Source organism: Meriones unguiculatus, chromosome 4 (assembly GCF_030254825.1).
Source record: "Meriones unguiculatus strain TT.TT164.6M chromosome 4, Bangor_MerUng_6.1, whole genome shotgun sequence".
NCBI classification, from domain to species: Eukaryota; Metazoa; Chordata; class Mammalia; order Rodentia; family Muridae; genus Meriones; species Meriones unguiculatus.
Window position 1 is genome coordinate 135006595 of NC_083352.1, and position 13557 is coordinate 135020151.

Below are 13557 nucleotides of genomic sequence, written 5' to 3' on the forward strand. Positions count from 1 at the left end.
TGCCTACAAACTCGCCCCTTTGTTTCCTTGGCCTCTAACGTGTGGGGTTCGGAACACGCCTGCTTATACGTTCTTGAAGAAGCAGAGCAGCCACTCAGAGCCACGGCGATCTGCTTCTCAGCACTGGCTAGAGAAAGCCAGGGCCATGGATTCCTCGATTCCTTAGGCATCCTAAACGCGGCGACCTTCCTTTCCTCAGGGCCTGACAGGGTTTAGGTGGCCGCTCAGCTCGCGCAGCTGGAAGCCATAGGCCTCAGGGCGGGGCTAGGCCGGGCCGGGGCGGGGCTGCCCGGGGCGGGGCCAGCTGTCCGGCCCCGCCCCCCGCGCCGTAGGCAGCCGCCAAAGCCCGGTGCGCGGATCACGCGGGCCGGAGCCGCTCTGGGCATGCTCGGCGGCCTGGCAGGTGTGGCCGCCTAGCAACTCCAGGTCGGCCCCCGGCGAGGGGCGGGGGAGAGGGAAGTGGGCGGGGGCGCGGGCGCAGTCGCTGGAGGGGCCGGCGGCCGCGGGGCGCAGGCCTGGTGGGAGTCCCCGCCGGCCGGGCCGGGATGAACCATGGCATCGGTCAAGGTGGCCGTGAGAGTCCGGCCCATGAATCGCAGGTGAGTGGGGCCTCCCGCCCCCCACCCTCGCCACACCCCAGCCCCGGGCAGCCGTCCTCCAGCTCCGCTCAAGGCCAGTCTGGATTTAGAAGGGACGAACCCCCGACGTACCTGGCCCTGCCAGGGGCCTTGGCAGCCCGCAGGAGGAGGGTGTCCCGCGTTGAAGGGCTCCCTGAGGGAAAGTGCTCGCGAGGCCGGGGAGATTCCATGTGCAGCCCCCGTCCCAGTAACGTGTGGCTTGCTTACTTACCCTTTAAAAAAACACCAAGGGACCACTTGGTAAAGTGAAATACTTGGGGGATCATGGGAGTATGAGGGGTTCCCCGAGCTGTCAGGCACACCGTCATTTGTGCCAACTCAGAAGTCTGTTAACCTTGCTACCTTTTAATCTGGAGAGATTTTCCGGCCCCTGACGATGGACCCACCATGTAAACAGTAACTTAGCAGTTCTTAAGGTTTACGTGGGCCATGAGGAAACTTCAGCAAAGTTTTGACTCCTCGAGGGAGCATCACGTGGCACTGTTTGACGAAAGCTGATGTTAAGGGGGCACAGAGTGAGAACACATGTAGAGCGAAACTGCTTCTGGTTTCCTGCAAAGTCGTGCCCTGCAGCCTGACTCTCCTCTTCAGCGACTGGAAACCTTTTTCAGTGACCTTTAAAGGGGCTTAACTTCAGAGAATGAAGTGCATATGAGTGACTGGACTCCCAGGTGAAGGGCACAGGTCACACAGAGCCGTTTCAGTTCTTGGACATTTGACTTACCATATGGCCTTTCTCCCTTAGTCATACTGTCAACTTCTGGAGGTCAGTGTTTGCTGACAGCCAATTAGGGCTTCAGAAGATTATCAGACCAAGAGATTTTACTGGTTTCTCCTGAATCTTTTTCCATCTGCAAGTAGAAGAGCCATTATCCTGATTTAGAACCATTAAATACCAATGCTTTTTGCAGTCAGCGAGTTTTGTGTGTGTGTGTGTGTGTGTGTGTGTGTGTGATTTTCAAGTTACTTCTAAAACTTTTTAGGGAGGGAGTTTGACTTGTATGTGTGTGAGTCCCAGGTTCTTTAAGCATCCAGTCATACAAGATAGACCCCAAAGTCTTTTAGATCATTTATTTTTCTTTATTAAGGATTTACATTTTAAAAAGTTTTCTTTTTGGAACAATGTTAACACATGCCAGAAAATAGTATCAGATAACTTTAGAAAAAACCACAAAATATGTACAAATGTGTCTTCTGGGAGCCCACTGTCTAAGGAGGAACATAGCATCTGGATTCACGAACCTGGACCTTCTGGAAGGGGTGCTGTGAGCCCAGTGCCTTGTCAGTGTAGGCCGTGAGTCCAGCCCAGGCCCAGGAGGCAGAACACAAGTACAGAAGCCATGTGTCTTGAGGAGGCAGACAGGTGTGATGCCTGTGCCCTGCAAGTTATGCTGGTGGCATCAGGATTGGGACAGAAGGTGAGGAAGCAGTGGTCTGGACTGGGGGTGGGAATGGGAAGGTGGGGTAGATACTCCAGGACAGCTCTTTGGGAGCCTCGGGAGCCTCGGCCGCTCGCTGCCTGGGAAGGAGAAGGGAGCCAGAGACCGTGAGAATCATTAGCTGAAGTGTGATGGTCAGAGGGCTCGGGAGATTGGAAGTGAGCAGATGATGAAGCTGAGCGCATTCTCAGCCATTCGGGCACGAATGAGGTGCAGTAGGTGTGAATTACACCCTCGCTGTCCAGACAGTGAGTGCTGCATGCTTGCCTGACTTGTTCTCTGAAGTGTGGGGAAGAGGACATCATGTTTCTGTTCGGGGCGGTTAGCAGGCAGTGGGAATACTGGTTAAGACTCCATGCTTCCAGGTTTATTCTGGAGCAATCTGTAGAGGGGAATGGGAGTCAGGGATCGGATGGTGGGCGGTGCCTCTCTTTAGGAATCCAGGAGGAAGAAGGGTTTGCTGTGGAGCAAGAGTCCCCTGAAGGGTGTTGTGGTTGTTGCTGTCGAATGTTACTAACCTGCAGGAGGTTCTTGGTCAAAGAGACAAGGACACCGGTAATTTTCCTGAGAGTAGTTTGTAGAGCCACTGATCCAGAAAATGGCAGTGAAGTAGAAGGAGAGTCACTGATGGCAACCTCAAGTATTTGGCCAAATTCATAGGTCCTGCCAGGGATGATGGCGATTGGAAGTAATTGTTTCTACTCCTGCTCTGGTAACTTCATTTGTAAAAATTTAATATATGGATTAGATTTTTATCTACCAAGATGTGTTTATAAGGATGGTGTTTCTTGGTTGTAACAACAACAATAATAAAAAACATAGAATATAGACCAGAATATAAAAACACAGGAGATCTAACCAGCTTTCCTGGTTAGGGCAATTCATAAGGAACCTGACAGTGGCTCCTCTGAAGGAAGATGGAAAGTTTTTCTTATTCCTCTTTTACTACTTGACTTTTCACATTCATGCACGGTTGTACAATTAATGATTAAAAACTTGCTTGTGAGATTTTTAAAAGCTACTTAGAGTCATTGGCTCTGGCTGTGAAGGGAGTCAGGTGATTGTTGGAGACAACTGAAGAAAATTATTTCTTTATTGGTTGTTTAAAGTTGATATTTCAAGTCAAAAAGCTTCAGGCTAAAAAAAAAAAGCCTGAAATGAAAGAAGGCCACTCTTGCTGCCTTCTGAAGAAGAGGGCCAGTGTGAGTGTGCCTGAGTCCTGAGCCTTTTCAGCCCTCAGTCTTCCCTGAGTGGACTGACTCAGCCAAGTGTTTGTTTCTCTGCCTGCTGGACTATGCGGCAGGAGCAGTTGTTCCAGATACACTGATCCTCATTAAGTAGCTGACTTGACTTGCCCATTTCCTGTTTTGTAATTTTTTTTTCTTTTGCTGAATTAGGAATTAAACCCAGGGATTTGTGTGTGCAGTGTGGGTGCTATGCCATGGAGCTCGAGCCCCAGTCCTCTTCATACTCCGTATTTTGAGACAGGGTCTCCCTTTTTATTTCAAGTAAGCTGCCTAGTCTGACCTTGAATCCACACTTTTGCGCTCTATGAGAGTGTGCTGTTTTCCTCTCTCTGGTAGGAGCACCAAATCCTTGTACAACTGTACAACTTTTGGTAGTAGAGGCACATTGTTACAGATTGGGAGGCAGGCCTCAGTCCACTAAGGGTACTGTCACAAAATGCCATACAACTGGGCTCCTTGAAAACAACAGACATGTATTTTTATGATTCTGGGTTCTGGGCAGTCCAAGGTTCAAGACAATGGCTGGTAGGGTGTCTGAGGAGGGCACCTTGGCTATGTCCTTACGTGGTGCAAGGGGCAAATTCCTTGGGCCTGTTTTACAAGGAAGATAAACCCATTTAGGAGGGTTTTGCTGTCTTGACTTAAAACCATGTCATTGGGGCTTGGTAAGGTTTTAGCATCTGAATGTCTGATGCACAGGTTTTGAGACTGTAGCATCTAGCTGACTTGCCCAAAGTAAGGGCCATACTTTTAACACAGAGTAAACCATTATCAGACACAAAATTTTGCTCACAATTTTTATGGGCAGAAGTTTAACATTTTATATATATATAATATATATATTTCTTCCATTGTTGGTTTCACCTTCTTTTGTAATCTTTTTCTTTTTTCTTTTTTTAAGTAACAAGCTGGTTATGGTGGCTCACACCTATAATTCCAGCATCCTGGAAGTTGAGGCAGGAGGATCACCAGGCTGGGTCCAACCTAGGCTACAGAATTATATCCTGTTTGTTAGATCAGAATACCAACTCCCCTCCCCCTGTGCTGATTCTTTTCAATTTCCAGTTATTTTCCTTCGTAGGTGTTTTTCCCCCTATTTTGTTTGCAGTACTACGCATTGAGCCCAGGGTCTCAAAGCTGATCGATATCCCCAGGCCTCTTGCTCTTAACTTTGAGGCAGTCTCAGTGTTAGAATTTTGAGCAGATTTCCCAGGCTGGCTTGCGCTATGTAGCCTATGTGCAGGCTTTGAACTTTCTTCTTTCTTCTCTCTTCCTAAATAGCTGGAAGAACTGATTTTTCATGAAAACATTGATAATCCTTCAGGGCCTTTGATACTAAGAGAATCAGGGCCTCAGGGCAGAAAGTCTTCAGTTACATTTTTGGTTGCATCTACGAACAACATAAATTTGTGCAAGAGCCTTAATTATCTTAAGTGTCAGTTTTTATGTCTGTAAGATGTGCCAATAATTATAGATACTTTATACATTCTTGTGAGTCTGGGCTTTTTCCTCTTAAGGGCCGCTGACTGGTTCAACAAAGAGAAATAGATTTTTAATTGCTAGCTATAGATCAGTGAAAGGACTCGTGAGGTATTTACACATATTGAATACAATGTGCTCTAGTATTTTCTGTTGTATATTACTGCATTATTTCATTAAAATTGCTTGTTTTGGATGGCTAGGTTGATGTCAGGTGGATTGATGAGCTGCAGTGGGCAGTGTAGCAGACAGTGTGGGGTGTGAGACAGAGACAAGAACAGGGACCCCTCACTTAGTGCCTAGCACAGCAGCAGCTCCATAAAGAGGCATTGTGGTAGGGCTGATAGAATGGGTCATATGTGAGCACTTCCTTAGTGTGTGTAAGGACCTGGGCTACATCCCTAGTACTAGATCACAGATTTTCTCTTCCTAGTTCTTTCTTCTCCTCTTACACTTCCTTGTCTTCTTATCATTAGTATTACAGTTTAATGACTGTAACTTTGAAGTATAAAAAGAAGTATTTGCCAAGTGCTGGCTGTGTGCCTACTTTGTGGCTGTTCCTGTAACATGCTGTGCTCTCTAAGGCAGATCAGCCTAGGCCTTCACCTGTCTGCAGGTTCTTAGTCTCCCTGATGTGCATCACAGGTACAGTTTATTCTCCCCTCACTCTAGTTCAAAAGAGAAGGAGAAAGTGCCAGTGCCATTTTGACTGGGATCAATTCCTTTAGGGTCTGGCCAAGTCTTCCCTTTTCAAGATCAAGGTAAGATCCAAAGAAAGGTAGTTCCTGCAGAAAAGGTAGTTCCGCAGGTGTGTGGGTGTGTCCTGGATGGAAGGTGGCAAGGGACCTGTCCAGACACTGGCCCCTGCCAGACTCCATATAAGCCTTTTATTGCTTTACTTTGCCAATCTCCTTTCTTCCTTCCTCCAAATGACAATGACTGATCTAGCCCTTCTCTCTCCCTCCCTCCCTCCTTTTGAGATGGGATCTCTTCTGTTCCAGGCTGGCTTGAACTTGCTGTGTAACTGAGGATGACCTTAAATATCTGATCCTCCAGCCTTCGTCGCCTGAGTGTTTTATTGTGGGCTTATGCTTTCAAGCCTTTTTGATGCACTATTGGGGTGCAAACCCAGGTCTTCATGAATACTATGGGCCTTTTGTCCTCACTGTGTGGAGGGGAGATTGAGGCCTCCCGGATGACGGTGCTGGGCTGAGCTGGCTCTGGTTGCCTTCAGGGCCCTGTGTACCGACACTTGTTGGCTGAGGGTTGTCGGATGGCCTTCAGGACTTTCTAGTTGTGGCGGCACAGACCTCCGGACATCCAGCAGGAGTGATGGAGTCCTTTTGCCATTCACATGGAGTACTGGGGGACTCCAGGTCTTGGGAGAGGTTTCTGGGGCCTTAGGCAGGTTAGAATCTGAGTTGAGTGCTTCGGGAATATTACCAGGCACGATTTATGAAATACAGTAACTGGTGAGTGTTTGAGGATGCTCGTTGGTAGCTGGCATTGCATTCTCCAGTTGAGGACCAAGGGCTCAGAGAAGGAAACTCTTGGCCCACAGTCACATGGAACATTGGGGTTTAAGCCTTTCTATTCTATTTCAGCTTCCTAAAGTCCTGAGCAGCTGGCTTAATGTCCTTCCATTGGACAGAAGACTTTGGTGAAGGGAGGGCATGGGGTGGCAGTGAGGTAGGAATAAGTTTATGAGTATTTTAAGCTATTTTTGAGACTCTGTTGAGAGACAGAAGGTAGAGTGCTGGTTGTTTGGTTTTTCTTTTAGAGTTCTATGCTGTCAGTGTGGTAGCTGTCATCCATCTTAACTTTAAAATAAATTTTTCACTACTCAGCTGTTCCAAGTGCTTCAGAAGCCCCAGATTGGCCTATGAGGAATGTGGTGGGGACATTTTCTTGATGGATGATTAATGTGAAAGGGCCAGGCCCACTGTGGGGGGTGCCATCCCTGGGCATATTGTCCTGGGTTATTTAAGAAAGCAAGCTGGGTGAACTGTGGAGTGCAAATCATCCAGTAGCACTTCTCATGGCCTCTGCTTCAGTTCCTGCCTCCAGGCTTCTGCCTTGAGTTGTACTGTGGTTTTCTTATGATGGAGGCTGGGAGATGAAACCACCCTGCCCCCGCCCCCAGGTCACTCTCGGTTGTGATGTTTTATCACAGCAATAGAAACTAAACTAAGACAGTTGTGTCATCTGTAAAAGTGTACCAAAGGAGTTTAAGTTGTAAATCTCTCTAAATTCCGTGATTCAGAGATGAGAACGTGCAAAGTTAAGGTGTGTTTGCATACAGTTTGTTTCTCCTCTGCTTGTTGGGGCCATTCCATATGCACTTTTTATATCCTACGTTTCATTGTTGTATGAGAAATTGTGAAGACCAATCAGTGCACCAATCAGACAGGCTGGAAAATCAAAGATGACAGGGTTTCCGGCTTCACTAGTCAGGAAAATGCTTGTTGGGTGTGAGTGCTGGACAGCGAGCTGGCGGGGACAGGGAGGTGTATGGTGGGAGATGCAGGAGTAGGAGCTGAGGGGTTATTGGCTTTCCAGTGGAGGCTGGAAGGTTAAATACTGAAAGGTGATGGCTGCTTTGATGGAAGAGAGTGCTGTCCCCATAGTGAAGACAGAAGACACAGGATGAGGGCAGCAGAGCTGTGCAGTCAAGATGAGCATTCTTCAGTAAGCTTGCCGTGTGAGTTGTCATGCCACTTAACCTGGTAAAGCTCAGCTTCCCTTTTCTTAAATCGTAACTCTCTGGGTGTATCAGAGACAGCCTGAATCATTGAGACTGTTGGAGGGGTGCCATAAATAAAAAATCTTTATAATAATGCTGAGTTGCTTTTGGCCTTTTAAACCTTTACTTTCACTGGCTGATGGGCATGCATGTTATGGTTTGCATTAGAAGTGTTCCCCATAAGGCTTGTGTTTTGTACACTTCTTCTCCAGCTGGTGGTGCTATTTTGGGAGGCTGTGCAACTTTTAGGAGATGAGGCCTAGGTGCTGGTAGTGGGTCACTTGGAGTAGGCCTTTACAGCCCTTAACTGATGTTCATCTGTGCCCTTTATGACATGATAGACTGAGACCCTCTGAAACCATGAATGGAAGGAAACTTTCCTAACCTGTGTCAGGTATGTTGGTCACAGAGGCTAAAAAAAGAGATTAATACAGATGCTGTTTTCTGGTGTTTCTTCTCATTTTTATTTCATAAACATATAGGGGAATTTTCCAGAAGCATACATGTTTGATAGTGTCCTGGCTTTGTGGGCTGTTCTTTGCATTCTGTTTACATAAAAAATGAGAACTTTTATTGGAGGGTCAAAGAGATGGGTCAAGTTGGGAAAGCCCTTGCTGAGCCTAGCAACGCTAATAAGCTCCAGATTCAGTGAGAGGCTCCATCTCAAAAACTAGGTGGGATGCAATCAAGGAAGGCCTGGACAGTAGCCTCCTCTGCCCTTACATGTGCACACACAGTCACATTCACTAGTGCACGACCATGTACTTGTGACACACGTAAGACTTGTTAGGGCTCCTGAGTAATTTTTAAGAGTATAAAAAGGTCCTGAAATCATGACATCTGAGACCTGGCACCGTGAGATAGTGTTGCTAGGTTGTTGGAAAGATGAAGTAATAAGCGTGTTTGGCACACCCCCATTCGAGTGCTGACCTGCCAGTAAGCCCTCGCTGCTGCTGTTGCTCATAAATTCAGTCATCACATAGGGAGGCAGCAGTGACCTTAGCTGGCTCTTTTTATGTCAGCTTGACACATGCTAGAGTCATCTGAGAGGAGGGAATCTCGTAGGCAAGCTTGTAAAGCATTTCTTCATTAGTGATTGATGGGGAGGGGCCAGCGCATTGTGGGTGGTTCCATCCCTGGGCTGGTAGTCCTGGTTCTATAAGAAAGTAGGCTGAGCAAGCCAGGAGAAGCAAGCCAGTCAGCAGAACCTGCATCAGCCGGTGTCTCCAGGTTCTTACCTTGGTTGATTTCCTGTCCTGACTTCCTTCAGTGATGGACTATGGTGTGGAGTAATGCAAACAAACCCTTTCCTCCCAAATTTGCTTTTGGTTATGGTGTTCTATTGCCGTGATACCAGCTCTAACTAAGACAGAACACCTATGGAGGGAGAAGGGTCGTGAAGAGAGGAGGGAGGATAACATGGGAGTTGACTGTCCAGCCAAGTCTTGGGTTGAGTCTAGGTTGGAGATTTGTTCACCAGCCTTGGAGGCTGTGCTGGTCTATACCATGTCCGTGCTATAGGGGCTGTCTGAGTTGAGAGGTGAAGGGGCTGCTGTGGCTGCAGGCATCTATTGGGGTATGGGGAACCACAGAGGCTTGGATCTGCCACCTGTTACCTTCTTTCCAGTTAATGGGGAGAAGGAAGGCAGGAAGGGGGAGAGGAGTAAGGAAGAGAAGGACTGGGTCATGACAGCTGGGTTTCTGTTCCCTGGCTGGTTGTGAAGCTCCCCCTCCTTCTCTGAGGCTGCAGGTGTGGCAGAGTAGAGGCGTTTGTTAAGGATAAAGGGGCAGAGGGAACTCACAGGGCCTTGTGGGTAGAGAGAGAGGTTTCTAGGTGGTGCGTGGGAGAGCCAGCATGCTTCCTCGGTGCTTCTGTGGCTGCGGTGTGACTGTTGCTGGCTCCTTGGAGCACATGATAATCTTTCTCTGCCTTAGGTGAGCTCGACAGGTAATATGAATCCAGTGAGCAGTGGCGTGATACAGTTCAGAAATAGCGTAGTGTTCTTAAGCTCATGGAGCACCAGTATTGTAAAAAATTTTCTAAACATACTTGGGGTTACATTTTACTGCATACAGATTGTGTGTGTGTGTGTGAGAGAGAGAAGAGCATGTTCAGTGAGAGAACAAACCAGGGAGAGAGAATCTTCATGTCTGTCTTTCTGTCAGAGAAAGAGGGGAGGGGTTGTGTAGAGTCACCTGATGTCAAGAGGTTGAGTTTGAGGTTGGTTTGTGTTAGGTACCATTAGTTTATTATTATTTTCTCAAGTTGTTTTAATAGCCTTTTACTGTTTTTCAGGCTCTTGTATGGAGATACAGCCTCATTGATACCCACGAAAAGAGCATGTTAATTCTACTTATTCCTGCATCCCGAGGGAGGCTGTGGCAGTGCTGTGTAAGATCTGGCTCTTACTGGCCACTGAGACTTGGGTTCACTCCTGGCTTTGATGCCTCTGTCAAGCTCAAGTGATAAAAAAGTAGGCAGAGGAAGAATCCATCATGGGAAGTCAGTCATGGCTTGCTAGGATTTTGCCACCTATTCCTGACAGGTAGAGAGCAAGGCCCCAAACTTCCCTTCACTCCTTTGCTGTTGTTGGCCTGAGCCACTTGTGAGCCTTTGTGTCTTCCATCAGTAACTACATTTATTATTCATTGTTGTTGCCCAGAAGAGGGGAAGTGTGTTTCTATGATCAGCAGTCTGTCTATTCATAAACACTTGGAGTCCCTGTCAGTGAGGCGTGTGGAATTTAGAGTACTGGGAGAAGTTAGTGCTTTTACTGACTTCTTCAATGGTCTTTAGAGTGGACTGTTTCTGCTCACTCCCTGGGAGCTCTAAAGCCTGCATCTCCATTGTCATATGAAAGCCTTAAAAACAATCTTGTCATTAGCTCAGACTTAGAAAGGTGAGGATAAGAGTGGGATACCGACTCAAAGATGCCGCTCAACCAGGAAGCTGTTATCACAGCACGCTGAATTTCTGGCTTCGTAGCAGTTACTGTCTTCTGAATTTTGCATGCCCATGTGTGGGGCATTCTTGATGCCTGTCCCTCCTTTATGTGAGCTTCACAAGAACCAGGAGCCATATGGGTCTTGTTTTCATTTCCTCAGGGCTTACAAAATGTGCCAGCAGATCGGGACACTCGGGAAATGTTTGTTGCAATAATGACAGCCCCTTTCTATCTCTGTACGTCTTAACACAGTGTGAATGCCTGTAGGAAACCAGGGTCTCTACCTTCTGTCTCTGTGGATCGTTTATGTTGCTGGCTGTGAGAGAAGGGGCTCTTAGCATTCCTCTCGGTGTTCAAGGATGTAAGAGGTCTGAGGAGGGGCCTGGCTGAAGGATGGCAGCTCTCACAGCCTCACCACTAGGCAATGTGTTACATGAAATTCTCATAGCTGCTTGCATGCCTTAACTGCTAAGGTCAGAAAACTGGAAGTACAGTGTGTGCTGTGCTTAAATGAAACATAGCTTATGGGATTGCACATTCCCTTGTCTTTTCCTTTAGGAAAAATGTTTTCTTTTTTGAAAAGTTTTTGTTTTTGTTGCTTTTAAAGTGTTGTTTTATTTTTGAGTTAAAGTTTTAAGCATGCACTCTTCATATCTGCACCCACCTTCCCTCTAATGTTATCATCTCACATGGGACAGTGATCAAAGCCGGGAGAGTCATCCTGGCACAGTGCTGCTGAGTAGATCTTTGTGTTTCACTGGCTTCCTTACACTTCCTGGTCTATCATGCAGTTCAGAACTTACTTGCTCTGTAGTTGGCATCTTTCCAAAAACTGGCTGTGGGCAGTTTTTCAGGCTTCCCTTATTTTTCATGACCTGATGTTTTCTTAATTTTTTATGAAGGTTAAATTCTTTTTTGAGAATTTCACACCCAAGTACAGTGCATTTGATCCTGTTTCTTTACCTTTCCTCCTATTCTAACTCCTCCTGAGTCTCCATACACCCTCTCTCAAATGCAAATTCATGTCTTTTGTTAATCTCACACTTGCATGAGATTAACGCGCGCGCGCGCGCGCACACACACACACACACACACACACACACACACACACACACGCGCGCGCACACACACACACGCACACACACACACACAGGTGAAACCAACTGAGTCCAAGTAGACTTGCCAATATACACAGAGGTATAGCACTGACCACTGGGCTATGGGCAGTCTGTCAGAGGCTTGTCCCTGAAGACTTTTTTTTTCTTAGTATCCATGGGCTGCCTGTGTGTCCTCAGTTAGGGGTGGCACTTTGTGAGCCCTTCTCCCATCCATGCTGGAATGCTGATGGTCTAGTACAGGTCTTGTACAGGCAGCCATACTGCTGAGATCTCATGGAACTGCCCAGTCAACATCCAGAAGACATGTTCCCAGACGTCCTCTGGCTTTTCTAGTCTCTTGGGCCTCTCTGTGATGTACCTTGGGTGTGATGGGCCTTGGGGTACGGGTTGTGCTATGAACATCTTGATTGGGGATGGGCGCCCGCAGACATCGTGTGCTGTGCTTGCCCCAGTTGCTGTCTCTGGTAATTCTGTCAGCTGCAAAAAAAGGCTGCTTTGCCGTGGGGTGAGAGCCGCAGTAAGCTGTGGCTGTGGGGTGAGTATTTAGAAGCTTTCGGAGAGGCTGTGAGCTCTCGAAATGACAGTGCTAAGCCAGCCTCTGTGTCTGTGAGCGCCCCAGCTGCAGGTTCTTAGAGCACCTTCGTACTTTAATTAAGGGCAGTTAATTGTTGGAACGATCCCCAATTTGGGTTTTGGTGATTTTTTTTTTTTAATGATTAACTTGAATTAATGTATTTTGACAAGAGCACCACATCAGTGATTTTGTACTTTTCCTGTGCTATATGTGAAGTCTGCACATCAGTCTCTCTTATTACTGGTAATGCTGACTTTGTTTCTTGAGACAAGGCTTCTCTGTGTTGCTTGGCTGTCCTAGACTCCATTTGTAGACCAGGCTGACCTCAAACTTACAGAGATCCACCTGCCTCTGCCTCCCTGAGTGCTGGGATTACAGGCGTGCACCACCACGCCTGTGTGATAATGCTGACTTTGATTACCTAGTTAGCATAATATCTGTTTGGTCTCTGCACTGGTAATGTTTCATTTTATTTTATTTTGTAATTAGTAAATATCTTAAGTGAGATGCTTCTTTGTGAAAGGGCTTTGACCAGTTAAGAATTCCACCTAGTCCCCACAAAGGAATGCACATCAGATCTAATAAAGTAATTGTGATTATCACGTTCAGTCCTGGCATTTCTCTGTTCTGAGTGGAGAAGGAATTTCATGTTCTTGGAAATGAAAGACTTTTGGATTTTGGAAGGCTGCTGACGACTGTTTAGAACTATATGCTTGTGACAGGTCTATGGCAGGGTATTTCCCAGTTCAGTGCACGCTGCTATTTTCTTCTCTCAACTATGAGAGAGAGAGACACCCATAGACAGAGACCTGTTACTTACTAAACGAGTTCTGTGATCCATGTCCTGGGAAACACAGTGTGGTGAAGTTATTGTCTAGAGAAGTTGAGGACATGTGAACTTTGAATGTGACAGAGTGCTACAACTCGCTGTCATCTGGTGAATGTCAGCTCTCCTTCACTGTGGAGGCTGGCCTGAGCTGAGGTGGAGTGATAGGAACTCAGAAAGAGAATCAACGTTTCCTGAGCTCAGGAGTCAGAGCTGCCACAGGGCTGCTCCCCGAGCTTGCTTCCCCTGGCCCGGTGAGGTCTTCCACAGTGCACCTGCTGATTCTCATTTTCAGAATCTCAGCCTGGGGCACAAGTAAATGACTCAGTGAGCTCTCTGTGAAGGGGGCTTGAGGTCCCTTAGGATACTTGGAAGAGAAAGTGATTTAAGGTGATGAAGACAAGCTTAAAAGTGAAAAACGCTGTTGAGACAAACCTTTGAAAAGTACATTCTGGGCTGTGAGATGGCTGTGTAGTTAAAGGTCCTTGTCACCAAGCCTGACTGAGGTGGATCTCTGGGACCTGATTGGTGGAGGGAGAGAAGTGACT

At 47.1% G+C, this 13557-nt stretch overlaps 1 protein-coding gene across 6 annotated transcripts in view; it reads left to right on the forward strand.

Moving 5' to 3' along the window:
- The first annotated feature begins 372 nt into the window (after positions 1 to 372).
- Kif16b (kinesin family member 16B) overlaps positions 373 to 13557 on the forward strand; it is a 284103-nt gene continuing 270918 nt past the window's right edge. For 2 of the 6 annotated variants that reach the window (XM_060383157.1, XM_060383159.1), the window contains exon 1: positions 10073 to 10092. Coding sequence is in view for 3 of the 6 variants with exons in the window: in XM_060383154.1 (XP_060239137.1) it covers positions 10043 to 10092 (50 nt within the window). In the remaining 3 variants the exon portion in view is untranslated. Of the gene's footprint in view, positions 600 to 8685; positions 9939 to 10017; positions 10093 to 13557 lie in introns of those variants that run through there. The other 4 variants (XM_060383153.1, XM_060383155.1, XM_060383154.1 and 1 more) reach the window with 4 other exon arrangements.